Genomic DNA, 14,650 nt, shown 5'->3' on the forward strand with positions numbered 1-14,650 from the left:
AAGGGGAGCAAGAACACTCCCCCTCTAGAATAATGCGTATTTCATTGACTAAGCAAGTTGCGTTCAGTTGAGGGATGTATTACCCTACTTGCTGAAAGGATTTTTTAGTTTAGCCTTTTCCTTCTGGATGCTTCACAGGAAGTAATGTGCAGATGACATAGCTCAACCGATGCAACTTTCTCATTGTCATTCTAAAGTTGCTTCACCAAAACAAAAAATTCTTAAACTCCAAGGCCTTCTCTACAGCCAGATAAACTAGCTGCACTAAAGCAGTTCTCCAAAAAACTTCCTTGTCTTGTTTCATCAAACAGCAAATAAGGATTCACTGCACTTTTTCACAATGAAAAGCTGCACAACATATCTGTATGGATGGTTATGAGCTGGTGTCTAGACCTACGGAGCCAAAATACAGCCAGTATTCAGCACTAAAACCAAAAAGCAAGACAGTTGCAGCTAGAAACATGAACCCAATTAAAATACAAGACAAACCAAAGAAAAGAGCACTGTAACTTCAGACTTATTCTGCACCAACTGTGACTAAGGAGATGATTAAAGTGATTTAGTCCAATCTAGGTTTGCCAAACAGAAAGCTAGTAAGAATTCAGAGCATTTTCACTTCTTAGAGGTAAACACAAGATCACTTATCAGTAAGGTTACCTGTTTTGCGTTTTGATAACCAGGTGAACAGTAAGTCCATCATGAATTCCATGCTGAGTCAATGTATCTTGATCTTTTAAAATTTTTCCAGCAAATATCAACACCAGCTGATCAGTGTGGGACTTGAAACGCTTAGAGATTTCTTCCTTGAACTAAACAGAAAAGTTAACTTACAAAATTATGTAATTGAAAACTGAACCGTATTTTTGTATTGATTTAAGGACAATTTATTTTTTTCACTTTAATGTATTATCCTACTTGCACTGCACATTGTTTCACAACATCTGGAAATTCTTTATTAAGTTTTCTTAATTTTTTTTGTCCATAGGAAAGTGGCAAATAGTTATTTCTTTTTTGTGTAATAAAAATCAGAGTTTCACATCTAGACCACTAGTTATGTAACTACCAAATAACAAAATTCAGACTCCACTTAAAGACTACTATGGCTTCAATTAGGCATCCATCCATGACAATAAATATATACAAGTATGTATACTACTTACATATGCACAAATATATACACACCATAAATACTTTTATATAATTATACACTAGTGTGCATATAATTATATAAAAGTAAGTATACACTAATACATATATATATACACGCGCGCGTGCCACTGAAATCATCCATTGCTGAAAGATTGAGGATGCAATATCACAAGTATGATATATATGTCTACACTTTTGCTGGAAATAAACAGAGAAGTATCCTCTCTTCTTAGACATATTTTTGCTGCCTTCCATGTATCAAAATTAGCTTTCCCTTCCATGCAGGTAAAAGTTACCTCTCAAGTGGCTCTGCTTTCTCATTCAACATATAACATAGCTACACGAAATACTGTTGCAGCCCAGAGCATGGCTAATAGCCACATTCTTCAGCTGACCAGGAAATCATACCCTCATTAAAACAACTGAACATGGATGCCTATCATGTACCTCCTTGCCTTCCTAGCCAATAATAGCCATGTTATGCTTTGACTGAGTTCTTACTGGGATTTACTATTCTCTAGAAAAATGCTCTCTCAGAAAGAAAAAAAAAAAAAACAAACAAACAACACACAACAAAAAACCCCCACAGAACTTAAAAAGGAAGATACCCAAGAAAAAATGCTAAGGAATTACCTGATTATAAGAAAGCCTGATAAATTTATTCAACAAGACTAGTCAGTAGGCTAAGTTTTTTAAAATTATCCCAGACAGTCAGAAACTCCTTCAGCAGTTCACCCTATTTAACAGTTTAAGTTAGTTGACCATACTACTTTAAAAATCTTCCCAAACAGCCTATGGAGGTCTCACTCTTATGAATATAAAACATTAATCTTTCAATTAGTTATGAATAATTACATTTTCTAAGTAAAATCCCACTGTATTATGCTTTGAAGGTTCTTTTAGTATAGGAAGAGGGGAAAAACCAGATGGGGGGAGGAGGCAGGGAGAGAGTGTGTCTAACAACAGAGGTAAAAAATTTCTGTGTTTGGGTAGGAGGTTACCCTTGGTTATTAGAAGTCTACTCACACAGCATTAATTCCCGTTCTTGGGGAAAAAAATTTAAAAAACTTATAAAGTCAGCCTTTATACTCACAATATTTAGAGTTGCAAGTATTCCAGAAAGTCACCCAGTCCACTTCCTCCCAAAGTGGGTTACTTAGCTGAATTATTCCTGACATGTTTATCTAGTCTGTTCTCTTCAGATTCCCAGCAACTTTTTTTCCAAGAAACCTGTTCCAGCATTTCACTGTCCTATTTTTTCATTGTCTTGTCCACAACGGACAATCCAAACAGACCGTTGTTCTCCTTAGAATAAAGGGTTGCAGTAAGGCTAATCTTTCATTGAGGGCTGTTTTCTAATCTGATCATTCCCATCACTCTCTGGATTGTCAAATCCAGTTACATCATTTTGTCAGTGTGGAGCTCAAAACTGGCTAATATATTCCATACCAGTTCTTATCTATACTTAATGGAACAACAGGATAAACTCCACATCCTGCAAACCATACTTCTATTTATAAGAAAGTGAGAAAACATTCATGTAACAGTGCTGACTTATTTAACAGCTATAAACTCTAGACTCTTTTCTGCAGAGCAACTGTTCATGCAGTTGCTTCTTATTCTGTGGTGTTCTAGTTCATTATTCTTAATACACATTCTAATGTAGCATAAAACCAGCAGAAATACAATTTCATAGGAAGCTAATGCATAAAAATAAAGGACTACCACACTGTGCCAAACCAAACCTATTTACCCAAATTCATCACATTTTCAATATGTTGTGACTGTGAAATCCACAACTTAATTCTCATCAGAAGGTTGATGCTGTAGTATAAAAAATATTCACAGAATCACACAATATTTTGAGTTGGAAGGGACCCATAAGTATCACTGAATTCAACTCCCTGCTCCTCAATGGACTACCTAAAATTAAACTGTATGATTAAAAGCATCATCCAGACACTCTTTGACCTCTGACCAGCTTGATGCCACGACCACCTCCCTGGGGAGCTCGTTCCAGCAACTGACCACCCTCTCAGTGAACAGCCTTTTCCTAACATCCAGCCTGAACTCCTTCCTGATGCAGCTTCATTCCATTTCCTTGTGTCCTACCGCTGGCCACCAAAAAGATGAGCACCTCCTCCTCCTCCGCTGCCTCCCTTCAGGAAGCTGTAGACTCTGGCGAGGTCATTCCTCAGCTTCTCTTCTCCAAGATGAACAAACCAAGTGGCCTGGGCTGCTCCTTCCAAGTCTTGCCATCAAGGCCCTTCACTGTCTTGATCACCCTCCTTTGGACACACTCTAGTTTAACGTCCTTCTTTAAATTACGTTATCTTAAACCAAGCCCTGTCACACATTTCCAGAAGATGCTATTTACCCATCAGGTTAAGGAAACAAAATCCCATTTCTAGAACATATAACCAAACAGTATATAATGTTACTAGTATATAGCCATCAAAACGCTATAAAATTCCTTTTCTCTACTTGCATTTAATGCTATTCAGACCTACAAAACAATACTACAGTATGACATGAATGCAACAGTCAATATACCAGGACTCCCAAAACAACTTATACGGCAACATACGTGCATGATCCAAATGCACAATCAATCTTTCCAGTCACAATAATAAAACTGTCAAGAAAACAGCCAATTCTGACTGAGGTTTATTTACATAAAAAGCCCAACCAAGACGAAAGGGGGGGGGGAAGTCTTCTCATCAGTTTCACTTGCATTCAGCAGAAACTTGGGACTTCTCAAACCACAAGATACAAGCAGGACCAAGCCCTCTGTTTGACACAGAAGACTACCATACAAAACCTAGGTTACCACGCAAGGTATTCTGCGAATGAGTCTGTAGATTAGTGTTAACAGTCAAAGACACCATCAACAAATTAGGTGCCCGCTTTAGGTTTTTGCTGAGGCAGGGGAAAAGAATCATCCATACATATGTAAAACAGAATCCCAAAAACACTTTCAGTACATGTGAGTTTGTGTGTGTGTGGTTTTTTTTTTAATTATCAACACCTAATGTGTTGCTTCTGGGGGAAAAAAAATAAAAATCAAAAGACAAGGATAAGTCTCATCTTTGGCATCACCTGATCTCTGCTAATACTAGAAGACTATTAGCTTTAGGCTGGAGTTTGTCACAAGTCACTACTGTTTGCACTGTGAAATAAAGTCAAGGAGGGTGGAAGAGAAGACTTCCATTCTGTATGCAAAACCTACCTTCGGTATTATCAGTCTCTCACTGTTAATGGTAACTGAACTGCAAGTCCATTCCCCCACAATGAAGGGAAACCCCAGAATTTTCTTCAAATTCAGACAACAGAAGGATGAGCAAAATGGCTGGCAAATGCATTCTTACTCCCACAGACCTTATCTGTGTAGCTTTTACAGGACTCCCCACCACTCTTACGGGCAAGAAATAATTTGAGGGGTAAGGTGCTACAGCACTACAGTAATGAAAGACAGCATAAAAAGTGAAGCCAAATTTCTCAATTCTCTTTTCCCTAAACAGAACTGTAAACATCAATCTGGTACATATTGCCTCAGAGCCTCAAATTAAACATATGCAATCAATAGCAAAGGGAATAAAGCAAATGAGATTATGATTATGGGAATTAATACACATTTATAAGAAAAAACACTATCAGTAAATTATAGTTTAAATACTTTGTTACCAGGGAAAATGAAAGATGGAGTGTCACTGACTGGAAATAATGAGCATTTCTGTCCAGTTTTCCCACTGCACTAACTCTTCACTTTTGTTAACATAAACCAAGCAGTGGTTTCAGATTATTTGCTTTAATATTCTAAAATGCAAGTTCTAGCTCACTGTAATAATTCTAGGCACTGTGATATTAAAAAAAAGATGTTCAGTTTGAGTGAAGAAAAGGACTTAAAGTTGTAAAAATAATGTTTCACCATACCCAACACCCAGCACAGTCACAGGAACTAGTTCATTATAGTCCTCTAGTCGCTGACTAAAAATTATGTATAATTAAGTCAATTGTAGACATTAATAGACAAATCAGTGGACAGAAACACAATGGGAGTCAGACTGAAACACAAGACTAACATCTAGACAGAGTCCTAGTTTCCCTAGTGAGTAAATGAGAACACAGTAAGAGTGAATTAATTCAAGGTCACAACTTCCTTAAAGCATGGAAACTTGTAGATTTGACATGAATTAGAGCAAATCTAAAACTAGTCTTTTTGAAGCACTTTGCCCATATTACCATTTTACCTCAAGTTGACTTGTTTCTATCAACTTTTTTGTTTTTAAAGGACAGGAACAGTGTCATTTTTCACATTGAGAACATTCACTTTTTTTTAGCAGCACACCAGCACTTCTTGTTTATACTCTCAATTTCCATGTTAAATATCCTCATCTTTACACAGCTTTAAAAAACTTAGCCCAGTACTGTGCTAACAAAACTTGGATTTTTTCATTCTATGTTAAAACAAAAATAAGCTGTGAAGCAAGTTAGGACTTCTATCACACCACCTCAACTTATTTCCTGTGAAGAATCTTGCAAAGGGTGGACATCATGATGTTAATGCCCAGTGCTGAACAAATGCGTACTTCCACCTGACCTAGTTAAAGTAAACATTTTGTCACTTAAAGCAAGTATCTGAATACATGAGTAGAACAGCTGACTAAGACTTGTTTTGCACTGTCAGGTTGCAGAGCAGATCCCTACTTCAAACATTAACATATTAACATCCGAGCATCTGACAAGTAGGCCTAGGAAGGGCCTGGTACAAAGTTATTCTAGGCAAAGTAAGAAATACTAACATGCAAACTGTCCTTCAGTATGTTACCACTACGTAAGGACTCAAAAGCTTCTGCTGCCTCACTCTATGACATCAAAAACAGCAACTGTAACAACATTACTATCCATTCACATGACAAGCACTGTGAAAAAGCAATGAAAACAGGGAAACAAATAAATGAAAAATACTTTCCCAATCCTCTCAACCTTGGCTTAATGAGACACACTTAAAAATTAAATTACAGTAACAGTCTGAAAGAGGCCTCAGGGAATCAACATCCAATTCCCACTGGAAAGTAGGAAAAAACAGGCCCCTAAACACTGCAACCGCTTCAAAGATATTAAGCCTCAATTTTATCTAGATGATAATAAAAAATAAAGTTGCTGTATCTCCCCACACACTCTGTTTTGAATACAGTAGTGGATGACATGGAAGCAAAAGCTTGTACCCAGAGGGCTGAACTGCAGTTCACTTTCTCAGCAGTCCCTCCAACAGTTCTACTACAAAGAGCTTCACATCACATTACCTTGTTCAGCACTGCCATTTCAAATGATCATTTAAACTTTCAGCTGCTATTCCTATTAACTTAACTGTGTAAGCGCATTAGTAAGATCCTACTCTTACACCTACACCCAGATGTTTCAACAGAGGCTAACTTTGATGACCTCTGGCTTTCTTCTATAGCATAGAATGAATGGCTACAGGTCCTCCTGACCCAAGAAGTTAATGAACCACAGACTCATAGCAACACAACCACCGATAGCTTTCCTAATGAATCATACCTGGTGATCTTATGACTGCGACTTAAAGTGAGTCAGTGGAGACAGGGTTTCATTGCACAATTCCTGGACATATACAGGAAGGGGGACATGAATTTGTGGTTTTAAGTAGGAAAGCACTTTTAGCCCACAGCCTATAGCATGCAGCAGATAAAATGTAGTCAGATATGCATCCCAAATCGGGCTTCTATATAAGTGTATTCTCTCTTTCACAACCCAATGCAGTTACTATCTTCCTGCGCCCTTGCCAGTGACCCATGCTAGTTTCACAATCCAATTATTTCCTCAAATTCCTGCAACCCAAACTCATCTCAAGAAATACATTCAGTTTCCTGATGAGTTTGCAAGGCTAGTAGCCCATACAGGAAAACTGCAGAAATGCAACCTAGTGGAAAGGGCTCAGGACTTGTGTTCTAGCCAGTTCTATTGCTTTCACACATCCTTCAGCAAGTCACTCCACTCCTCCATGCTTTGACTTAGAAGAAATGGTTACCAATACTTCCCTTCTCCATAAAAACACTTTGCAATCTACCAGTGCAAAGTGCTGTCCTTGCAACAGAACTAGTCTGTTCTCTAGCAAGGCACTGAGACTGGAAAAGGGCATAAAAGGATTAGGTGTAAACCAGGATTCTTTCAGTAGAGCTCCTTCCTGAGAATCCACCCTATACTTTCTTTTTCATGAGACAGCATAAGATGTTTTATCCTTTAACTTAACTGGGAAGACCTTGGGCAACATCCATTTTTCCTGGGGAAACACCAAGATGTGAGTTACTGCTGACAGAATTTCTTCTCATCCAACTTTAAACTGGTAAGTGTCTTTAAACAGTTTGACTTTAGCAAGTTTCAAATTTAAGGTGATACTGAATATAAACATGAATGGACTACAGATATAATAGCTAACATTCTTTTTAGCCTGCCAGTGGAAGCAAACAATTAATGCCATCTAAAACAAGAAGTATAAAAAAAAAGCATTTTTCTCCATGTCACAATATATTCCCAATTTTTAAGATTTTGGCCTAACCTTACTCCCATACAGTGACACTTCTTACATATCCAAGGTTTACAGTCACTAGATTAAGATGTTGACTGGGCTCTAAAATAAACATGAGAGCTCTATCACCTCTTACCACGAGACCTCTATCACAGCTGTTTATTCATTAGGGTTTTCTCTGCTGTTGCAATTTTGAACAGTATGCAGGACAATCTTTAAAGATTCTGTGATACTCCTGACCCATGACTGAGGGTGAAGGTGTTTTGCAAGCAAAACAAACTCACACAAAATCACAGGAGCAAGGCAGGCCCTATGCAACATGAATAAAGTTTAACAAGGATAAAAAACCTGAAATATTAAAAAGAACCTGTACTCTGTGGGAAAGTATCTGCACACAAGACACTTCACAGTATTATTTAAATAGGTACTCTTATTTTACTATATCTGCCAGTCATTTATCAGAAAACTTGCTAAGTACCATGGTTTGATAACTGATACTTCTGAGTTGCATCTAACTAAGCCAATTGTCAGTAAAATCAATAGACCTTTTCCTAAATGTTTCTGTTCTACCAAACAGCCATCTACCATTGCTCTAAAACAATTCTTACCAAGTTTCCAAAAATGAGAAAAAACTACAAACCTTAAGAAACATGAATAATCAGGAGTATTTATGGAGCTATATGCATATATATGCAGTAGAGTCCCACAGATGTGTTTCAATGCACCGAGACACCAGATGATGGAAGACCTAACGTTAAGCAATTCTGGTAGTCAATTCACTTGAGTGCCAACAGAAAGCTAAATCATAACGCTGGAAAAGAAAACAAACTGAACTCCATTATCCAGTTTCAACCTTTTTGGTTGTACCCTTCAGTAATCCCTGGACTACAGAAAAACAGAGAAAGGACTGGATTAAGTTAAGAACAGTTTAATTTTAACTCCTTTATGAAGCAAAACATTACATAAAATATTAAAAGCATATGCAAGTCAGGAAAGATGCTCCACTACCAAATTACCCAATGCTCCCGTTAACATTTATACCTATGTGATCTTTATAAGCAAAACATTAGGAATTTGGGATTTTGAGAACTAGGCATAAATCTGAAACCCTGGATTTACAGATTTGAAGTTTCAACCATAAACTGCATTCAGTTGTAATCAGAGAATACAACTTCATGAAGCCTCCAGTTGACAAAAAGCATCCTTCAACACAATGTATACATTTACACATGTAATTCAGTAAGTCAGGCTTTTACCTATAATTTAGTGTAGTACAGAAATCACTTATTTTCAAAAGCATACTACAAGCTGTTAAATATGCTAATACTGAAAACTGTATCCCACACTGAAGAGACATTCCATTAAAATGTTGAAGTTAAATAGATGTGGGGGGAAAATGCAAAAGAACCAAATCTGTTTTCTGTGGAACTAAACTCAATTTCACTAAGTCTTCCAGATGGACATTACTCCAAAATTTTCAGATAATCACAGGATTGACAGTAATTCTCTATAAGAACTGCAAGCTTCTGAAATTATCAGTGCAGATTTGATATATGCACTGTTTGTTGGCTTAAGTTAAAAATATACAGCAAGTTTCAGAGTTGTCATGTTCACAGAATGCACAACTTGGTATCTTGCAGTCTGCATATGCACTGCTGGACAGTAACTCTGAACCAAATATAACAATCTCTTGAACGCTGCAAATGTCAACATTGGGCATTAAAAGAAATGCACTATGAAGTTTCAGCAAGCTTTAACTCTTCCAAAATTCCCTCATTGCGTAAACAGTCTCAATGATGAAAGTAAAACGTTTTTTCCATTTAACTAGTTCCAACACCTCACCACTCAAACAATTCAAGTCATTCACTAAGACATAGAGACACAAGTCGTCCATAACATGAGCACTTTGCCTTTGCACACAGGCTTTACCAAAACACATGCTTAAGTCACCTGTGCTAAGCAAGAGATTGCCAAGATTGATGAAGTCAGAAAATGAACTGGGGGTGGGGTGGCGTTGGTCCTTACAGTGCAGGACAGAGGCAAAAGACAGTTTTACTAAGCTCAGGTGTCAGCACTGTCAAGAGTCAGCTTAAGTCAGCACGCTTACAGGTATTTATCTTTACACACCATATATTCTTGCTTTTTGCAAAGACTTCACGATCAGTGTCATACCCAGTCAAGAAAGCAAATATTTGGTCTTTGCCCTAATATTGAGCCAAACTGTGCTCAGTACAATCAAATAGGTTCAACAGAGAAAAAGACAGATGGGTGGCACTTGCAATCAACTGACCTCCCAGAGTGGCTTTGTACTTGAAGGTAATTTTCCATTCCAACCTGCATATCTGCTGTTCTAGCTGCACAACAACAGTATCAGCAATAACAAATCCTACGTTGCTGAAGTCTTCCAACGTAGGGAAAAGTCCTCCTTGACTTAGGGTGGTTGCAAACCTGATTTACATTAACGAACCAACATAAAATATGCTTTGTGTAGCCCTAAATTTGGCCCTGATGACCCAAAATATTTAGCTAAAAATCTAGATTTTTGTTCTGGCAGTTTTCTGAAATGACTACAGACAAACAAACATGTCAGCCCACAAAGTTATAATATTAGCTCCAGAAACATGTAACTGAATGGGGTTTATTTTGCTGTTTTAGGGTTACCTGGGTGGTTTTTTTCAACCTACAAATACAGCAAGCATTGCAGGCCCACCTACACCAACAGAACAAACCACCTGCTGATCCCAGATGCATTTGAACAGATACTTGGTTTGAGATCAACCTATTTTCAAGGCTGGCTCTAGAAACATAACATCTACTGTTGATGCTTATTATTAAGAACAGCTGATTTTTACAGTTTAAAAGCAACAGCCAGTACTAGTCATACTACAGGAACAGTGCAGTTTTTTAGTACTAGTTACAACACTGTCTGAGACTCAAAGCAAACGGTTGACCCATATGGGCAACCTTACTTCAAGAAATCAAGATGTAACTGTAGATTTTATCTCTTAACAACAGCTCCAAGGGAGACAACATTTGGACAACAAAGACATTTCAAGCAGTATGTTCTATTAATTACCTAAATTTGTGTGGCTGCTTTCAGTAAAAACTCATGTTCTTGCCAGGTTGTATAACTATTTGAGTTTAAGACAATTGCTCATTTGAAAACCTGGCAGCCTCACTGGCATCCACATTTAAACAATCTTGCTGAAGTGGAAAATATTATAAAATTCACATCTTAAGTAAATCATGTTTATAATTCTTGAAGGACCTAAACTAACAGCAGACTGCTTTTCAGGACAAATGCGATCCTCAGGTCAGATCCACCGTATGAATCTCTCTTTAAAAAAAGAAAAACCCAACCCAAACAAAAAACAACACCCACACAAAACCCCCCAAACCTGCAAAGACTTAACAAAAACTGCATGACGCTGTTCACAAATCGGTGGAGAACAGAGAAGCAAAAAGCACCCCTTTCAGACTGAGATTGCTGGGAAAGCAGTGGACAACATTAAAAAGCAAACACAGTCATTTTACCTTTGGGAGAAATGCCTAGATTAAGCTTGCAGAGACAGTAGCTGATACATACAATACCGCAGCTGCCAAAATATCTGAAAATGTCAGTGAAGACAAGACAGTAGTCTCACCCCCCCTGGCAGCTGGAGTGAAGACTTCAATGAAACTTATGCCTGGGATACTTATAAGCCAAACGCTAACACAAAAAAACCTGATTCTAAACCAGACCCAGTGTAAAAGCTAGGGTGGGGGGGTGGAAGTGGAAACAGCATTTTGTCTCTGTACATTTACTAACTGGAACAAGAGTCTGATATTCTAGCCAAGGTGCAGGCACTGAATTTTACACTTGGGAGTCTTTACTTCATTTTTTGTATTCTCCTACAATAGCCACACAGTACCTTTGAGCTCACTCATTAGGTAAAGGAAAAGATTTCAAGCTCTGTAACTAGACAACAGTGGCACTATCACACATGTAACCTCTTTTTGGTGGAGTCTGCAGTTACCAACCGTACCAAAAAAATGTGAAATCGTACTGAGCTGCCACATTTGGAGACATTTCAATGAGGACTTCAGAGAAATTCTATGGAAAACGAAGTAAGCTTTGACTCTCCTTCAAGGAACTTCACTTTCTGGAGTATTTAGCATAGCAACGTCTACATCCTTCACAAGTGGGAGACCCTGGCTTTACAGCACCTCTACCTTACAGTTTAATTATACCTTTTCTATGATTTCTAGTTTTCTAATTCAAATAATGAACTTCTAGTCAATACTTGCATGGAACACCTCCAAGAAAAACAGGACAGTTGCAGCAAATAGTACTGATTGATTCACTAGCTGTCACTGCTTCTGTTGAGCCAAAGGTGCCACTGGGCACAGGCTCCCACAAGAATGCAAAAAAGACCCTGATAATTCAGACTTGCCTAACAGTACTGCCACGCTAAGTACTGGATAAATAACTAGCACAGTTAAGTACAGCATGCATGCTTTATTTGTACTGTAAATATTAGAAACAGTCTAGAGACATAACTTCCCTAAAAGGCAGGCATTTTGCATAACCTGCTTGCTGCTTCTAAAGACAGTTTTAGATCAAGGTAACCACCGGCAGTACACAGCTGCAACGCAAGGTGATTGCATCTATTTTCTACAGTCATGCTCGCTAGCCAGCCGGCCTCCTACTTGCAGACTGAGTCAGCTCGACAGGACAACTCACAGTTAGAAAAGGAGCCACATCCACCTTCCGGCCCGGCTCTCAGCATTGCAACAGGGAAGAGAAAAGACGGAGAGGGGAGGAGGAGGTGAAGCGGGAGGTTTCTTCACTACCCCCGCTAGGCTCAGATGGCAGCGGCCGGCTCCTGGGCCGGGCCGGGCCCAGGCCAGTCCGAAGAACAAGAGCTGCTTTGTCACCGTGACGGGCCCTCGCCCTGCAATGCTGGAAGCGGGAGCCGCGGGCCTGGTCTCCCCTCCCAGACCGCGCTCCGCCCGGCCCCGGGCCCCAGCCCCGTCCTGGCTACCCCCGCCAGGCCCCGCTGCCCGCTCCCTCGCCCGCTGGCCCCTCGGCCCGCCGCGCTGCCCTCACCTGCCGGACACTGCTGGTCTCAGACACGGCGAACTCCTCCTTCTCTTTGGGCGTCTTCACCGTGACTTTGATGATCCGCGGCTCGGCGGCGGCGGAGCCCTGGGCGGGGGACTCCGGGGGGCTACGGCCCCCCCCGGGACCCTCCGCGCTCTCCGACATGGCGGGGGGGGGGTGGGAGACCTGGCCGGCTGCGCCCGCGCGCTCCCACCGGCTCGCGACGGACCCTCCGCGCCGCGCAGCGACCGCGACGCCCGCCCCGCAGCCGCGACCGGAAACAGCCCGGCTCCGCCGCGGCGCGCGCTGATGACGCCCCGCATCGGGGAAGTTACTAGAAAAGGGCGGTGCCTGCCCGGGTGTGGGCTGGCCCGCCCCGCCCCCGCGCGCCGGAGGAGCCCCGCGCATGCGCCGCACGCCCCGGCCTCCGCCGCCGCGGGGGGTTTGAACGGTCAGTCTGCCGTAGTGGAGCTTGGACTTCATGTTCAGATCCAACGGGGCGCTGTGCTTGGAAATTTCACAGAATCGCAAGTGGTGAGGGTTGGAAGGGACCTCTGGAGATCATCTCGTCCAGCCCCCTGCTAAAGCAGGTTCACTCGGAGCAGGCTGCACAGAATCAAGTCCAGGCGGGTTTTGAATGTCTCCAGAGAAGGAGCCTGCACAGCCTGTCTGGGCAGCCTGTCCCAGGGCTCTGTCACCCTCAAGGTAAACAAGTTCTTTCTCGTATTCAGATGGAACTTCCTAAACAGGCTGCACAGGCCCAGCTCCCTCGGCCTTCCCTCATGAGGGAGATGCTCCAGCCCCCTCACCCCCTCGGCAGCCCCCCGCTGGCCCCTCTCCAGTCGCTCCCTGTCTCTCCTGAACTGGGGAGCCCAGCGCTGGGCACAGCACTCCAGGTGCGGCCTCACCAGGGCAGAGCAGAGGGGCAGGACACCCCCCTCCACCCGCTGGCCACGCTCCTCCTGATGCAGCCCACGCTGGCAGCGGCCTCCTTGCCCACCGGGGCACACTGCCGGCCCACGGGCCACTCGGTGTCCTCCAGGCCTCCCAGGTCCTTCCCCGCAGAGCTGCCTGCCAGCAGGTCAGCCCCAGCCTGTGCTGGTGCGTGGGGTCGCTGCCCCCCGGCGCAGGACCCTACCCCCGCCTTTGCTGAGCTTCATGACGCCCCCCCCGCCCCACTGCCCAGCCTGCCCGGGCCCCGCTGAACGGCAGCGCAGCCTCCGGGGTATCAGCCGCCCTCCCAGCGCTGCACCACCAGCAAACTGGCTGCGGGCACGCTCTGCCCCTTCACCCAGGGCGCTGGTGGGTGGGCTGAGCAGGACGGGACCCGGTGCTGAGCCCCGGGGCACAGCGCTGGCTGCGGGCCCCCAGCTGGGCTGCGCCGCTGGTCACAGCCCTCTGGGCTCTGCCATCAGCCAGGTCTCAGCCCACCGCCCTGCCCACGCGCCCAGCCCACCCGGCCTGCGCTCACCTGGGGCGGCTGTGGGAGACAGGGTTGAAAGCCTTGCTGAGTCAAGGTAGTCAAGTTCCACCACTCTCCCCTCGTTTGTCCATCCAGTCATTCCATCATAGAAAGCTATCAGGCTGGTCAGGCATGATTTACCTTTGGTGAACCCGTGCTGACTGCTCCTGATAAACCTCCACACGTTTAGAGATGATTTCCAGGGATCGAGGTGAGGCTGACCAGGTTGTAGTATCCTGGGTCCTCCTTTTTGTCCTTTTTAAAGACTGGAGTACACTGGCTTTTCTCCAGTCATCAGGCACCTCTCCTGTCCACCATGATCATTCAAAGATGATGGAGAGTGGCTTAGTGATAACATCTGACACCTACCTCAGCACTTGGGAGTGCTGGATTTGTGAGGGCCCAT

At 42.4% G+C, this 14,650-nt stretch overlaps 2 protein-coding genes across 6 annotated transcripts in view; one reads left to right on the forward strand and one right to left on the reverse strand.

Moving 5' to 3' along the window:
* The window catches only part of UBQLN1 (ubiquilin 1), a 27,422-nt gene extending 14,341 nt beyond the window's left edge, over window positions 1–13,081 (reverse strand). For 2 of the 5 annotated variants that reach the window (XM_080372758.1, XM_080372757.1), the window contains exons 1-2: window positions 12,789–13,079; window positions 658–809 (exon numbers count right to left, since the gene is read on the reverse strand). In XM_080372758.1, the coding sequence (XP_080228884.1) occupies window positions 658–809; window positions 12,789–12,947 (311 nt within the window). In that variant the 5' untranslated portion in view covers window positions 12,948–13,079. Of the gene's footprint in view, window positions 1–657; window positions 810–12,788 lie in introns of all 5 variants that reach the window. The other 3 variants (XM_080372760.1, XM_080372759.1, XM_080372756.1) reach the window with 3 other exon arrangements.
* Window positions 1–14,650, forward strand: part of RMI1 (RecQ mediated genome instability 1) — a 153,044-nt gene that overhangs the window by 30,278 nt on the left and 108,116 nt on the right. The window lies entirely within an intron of this gene.

The sequence above is a fragment of the Falco punctatus genome, assembly GCF_963210335.1.
Source record: "Falco punctatus genome assembly, chromosome: Z".
In the NCBI taxonomy this organism is placed as follows: Eukaryota; Metazoa; Chordata; class Aves; order Falconiformes; family Falconidae; genus Falco; species Falco punctatus.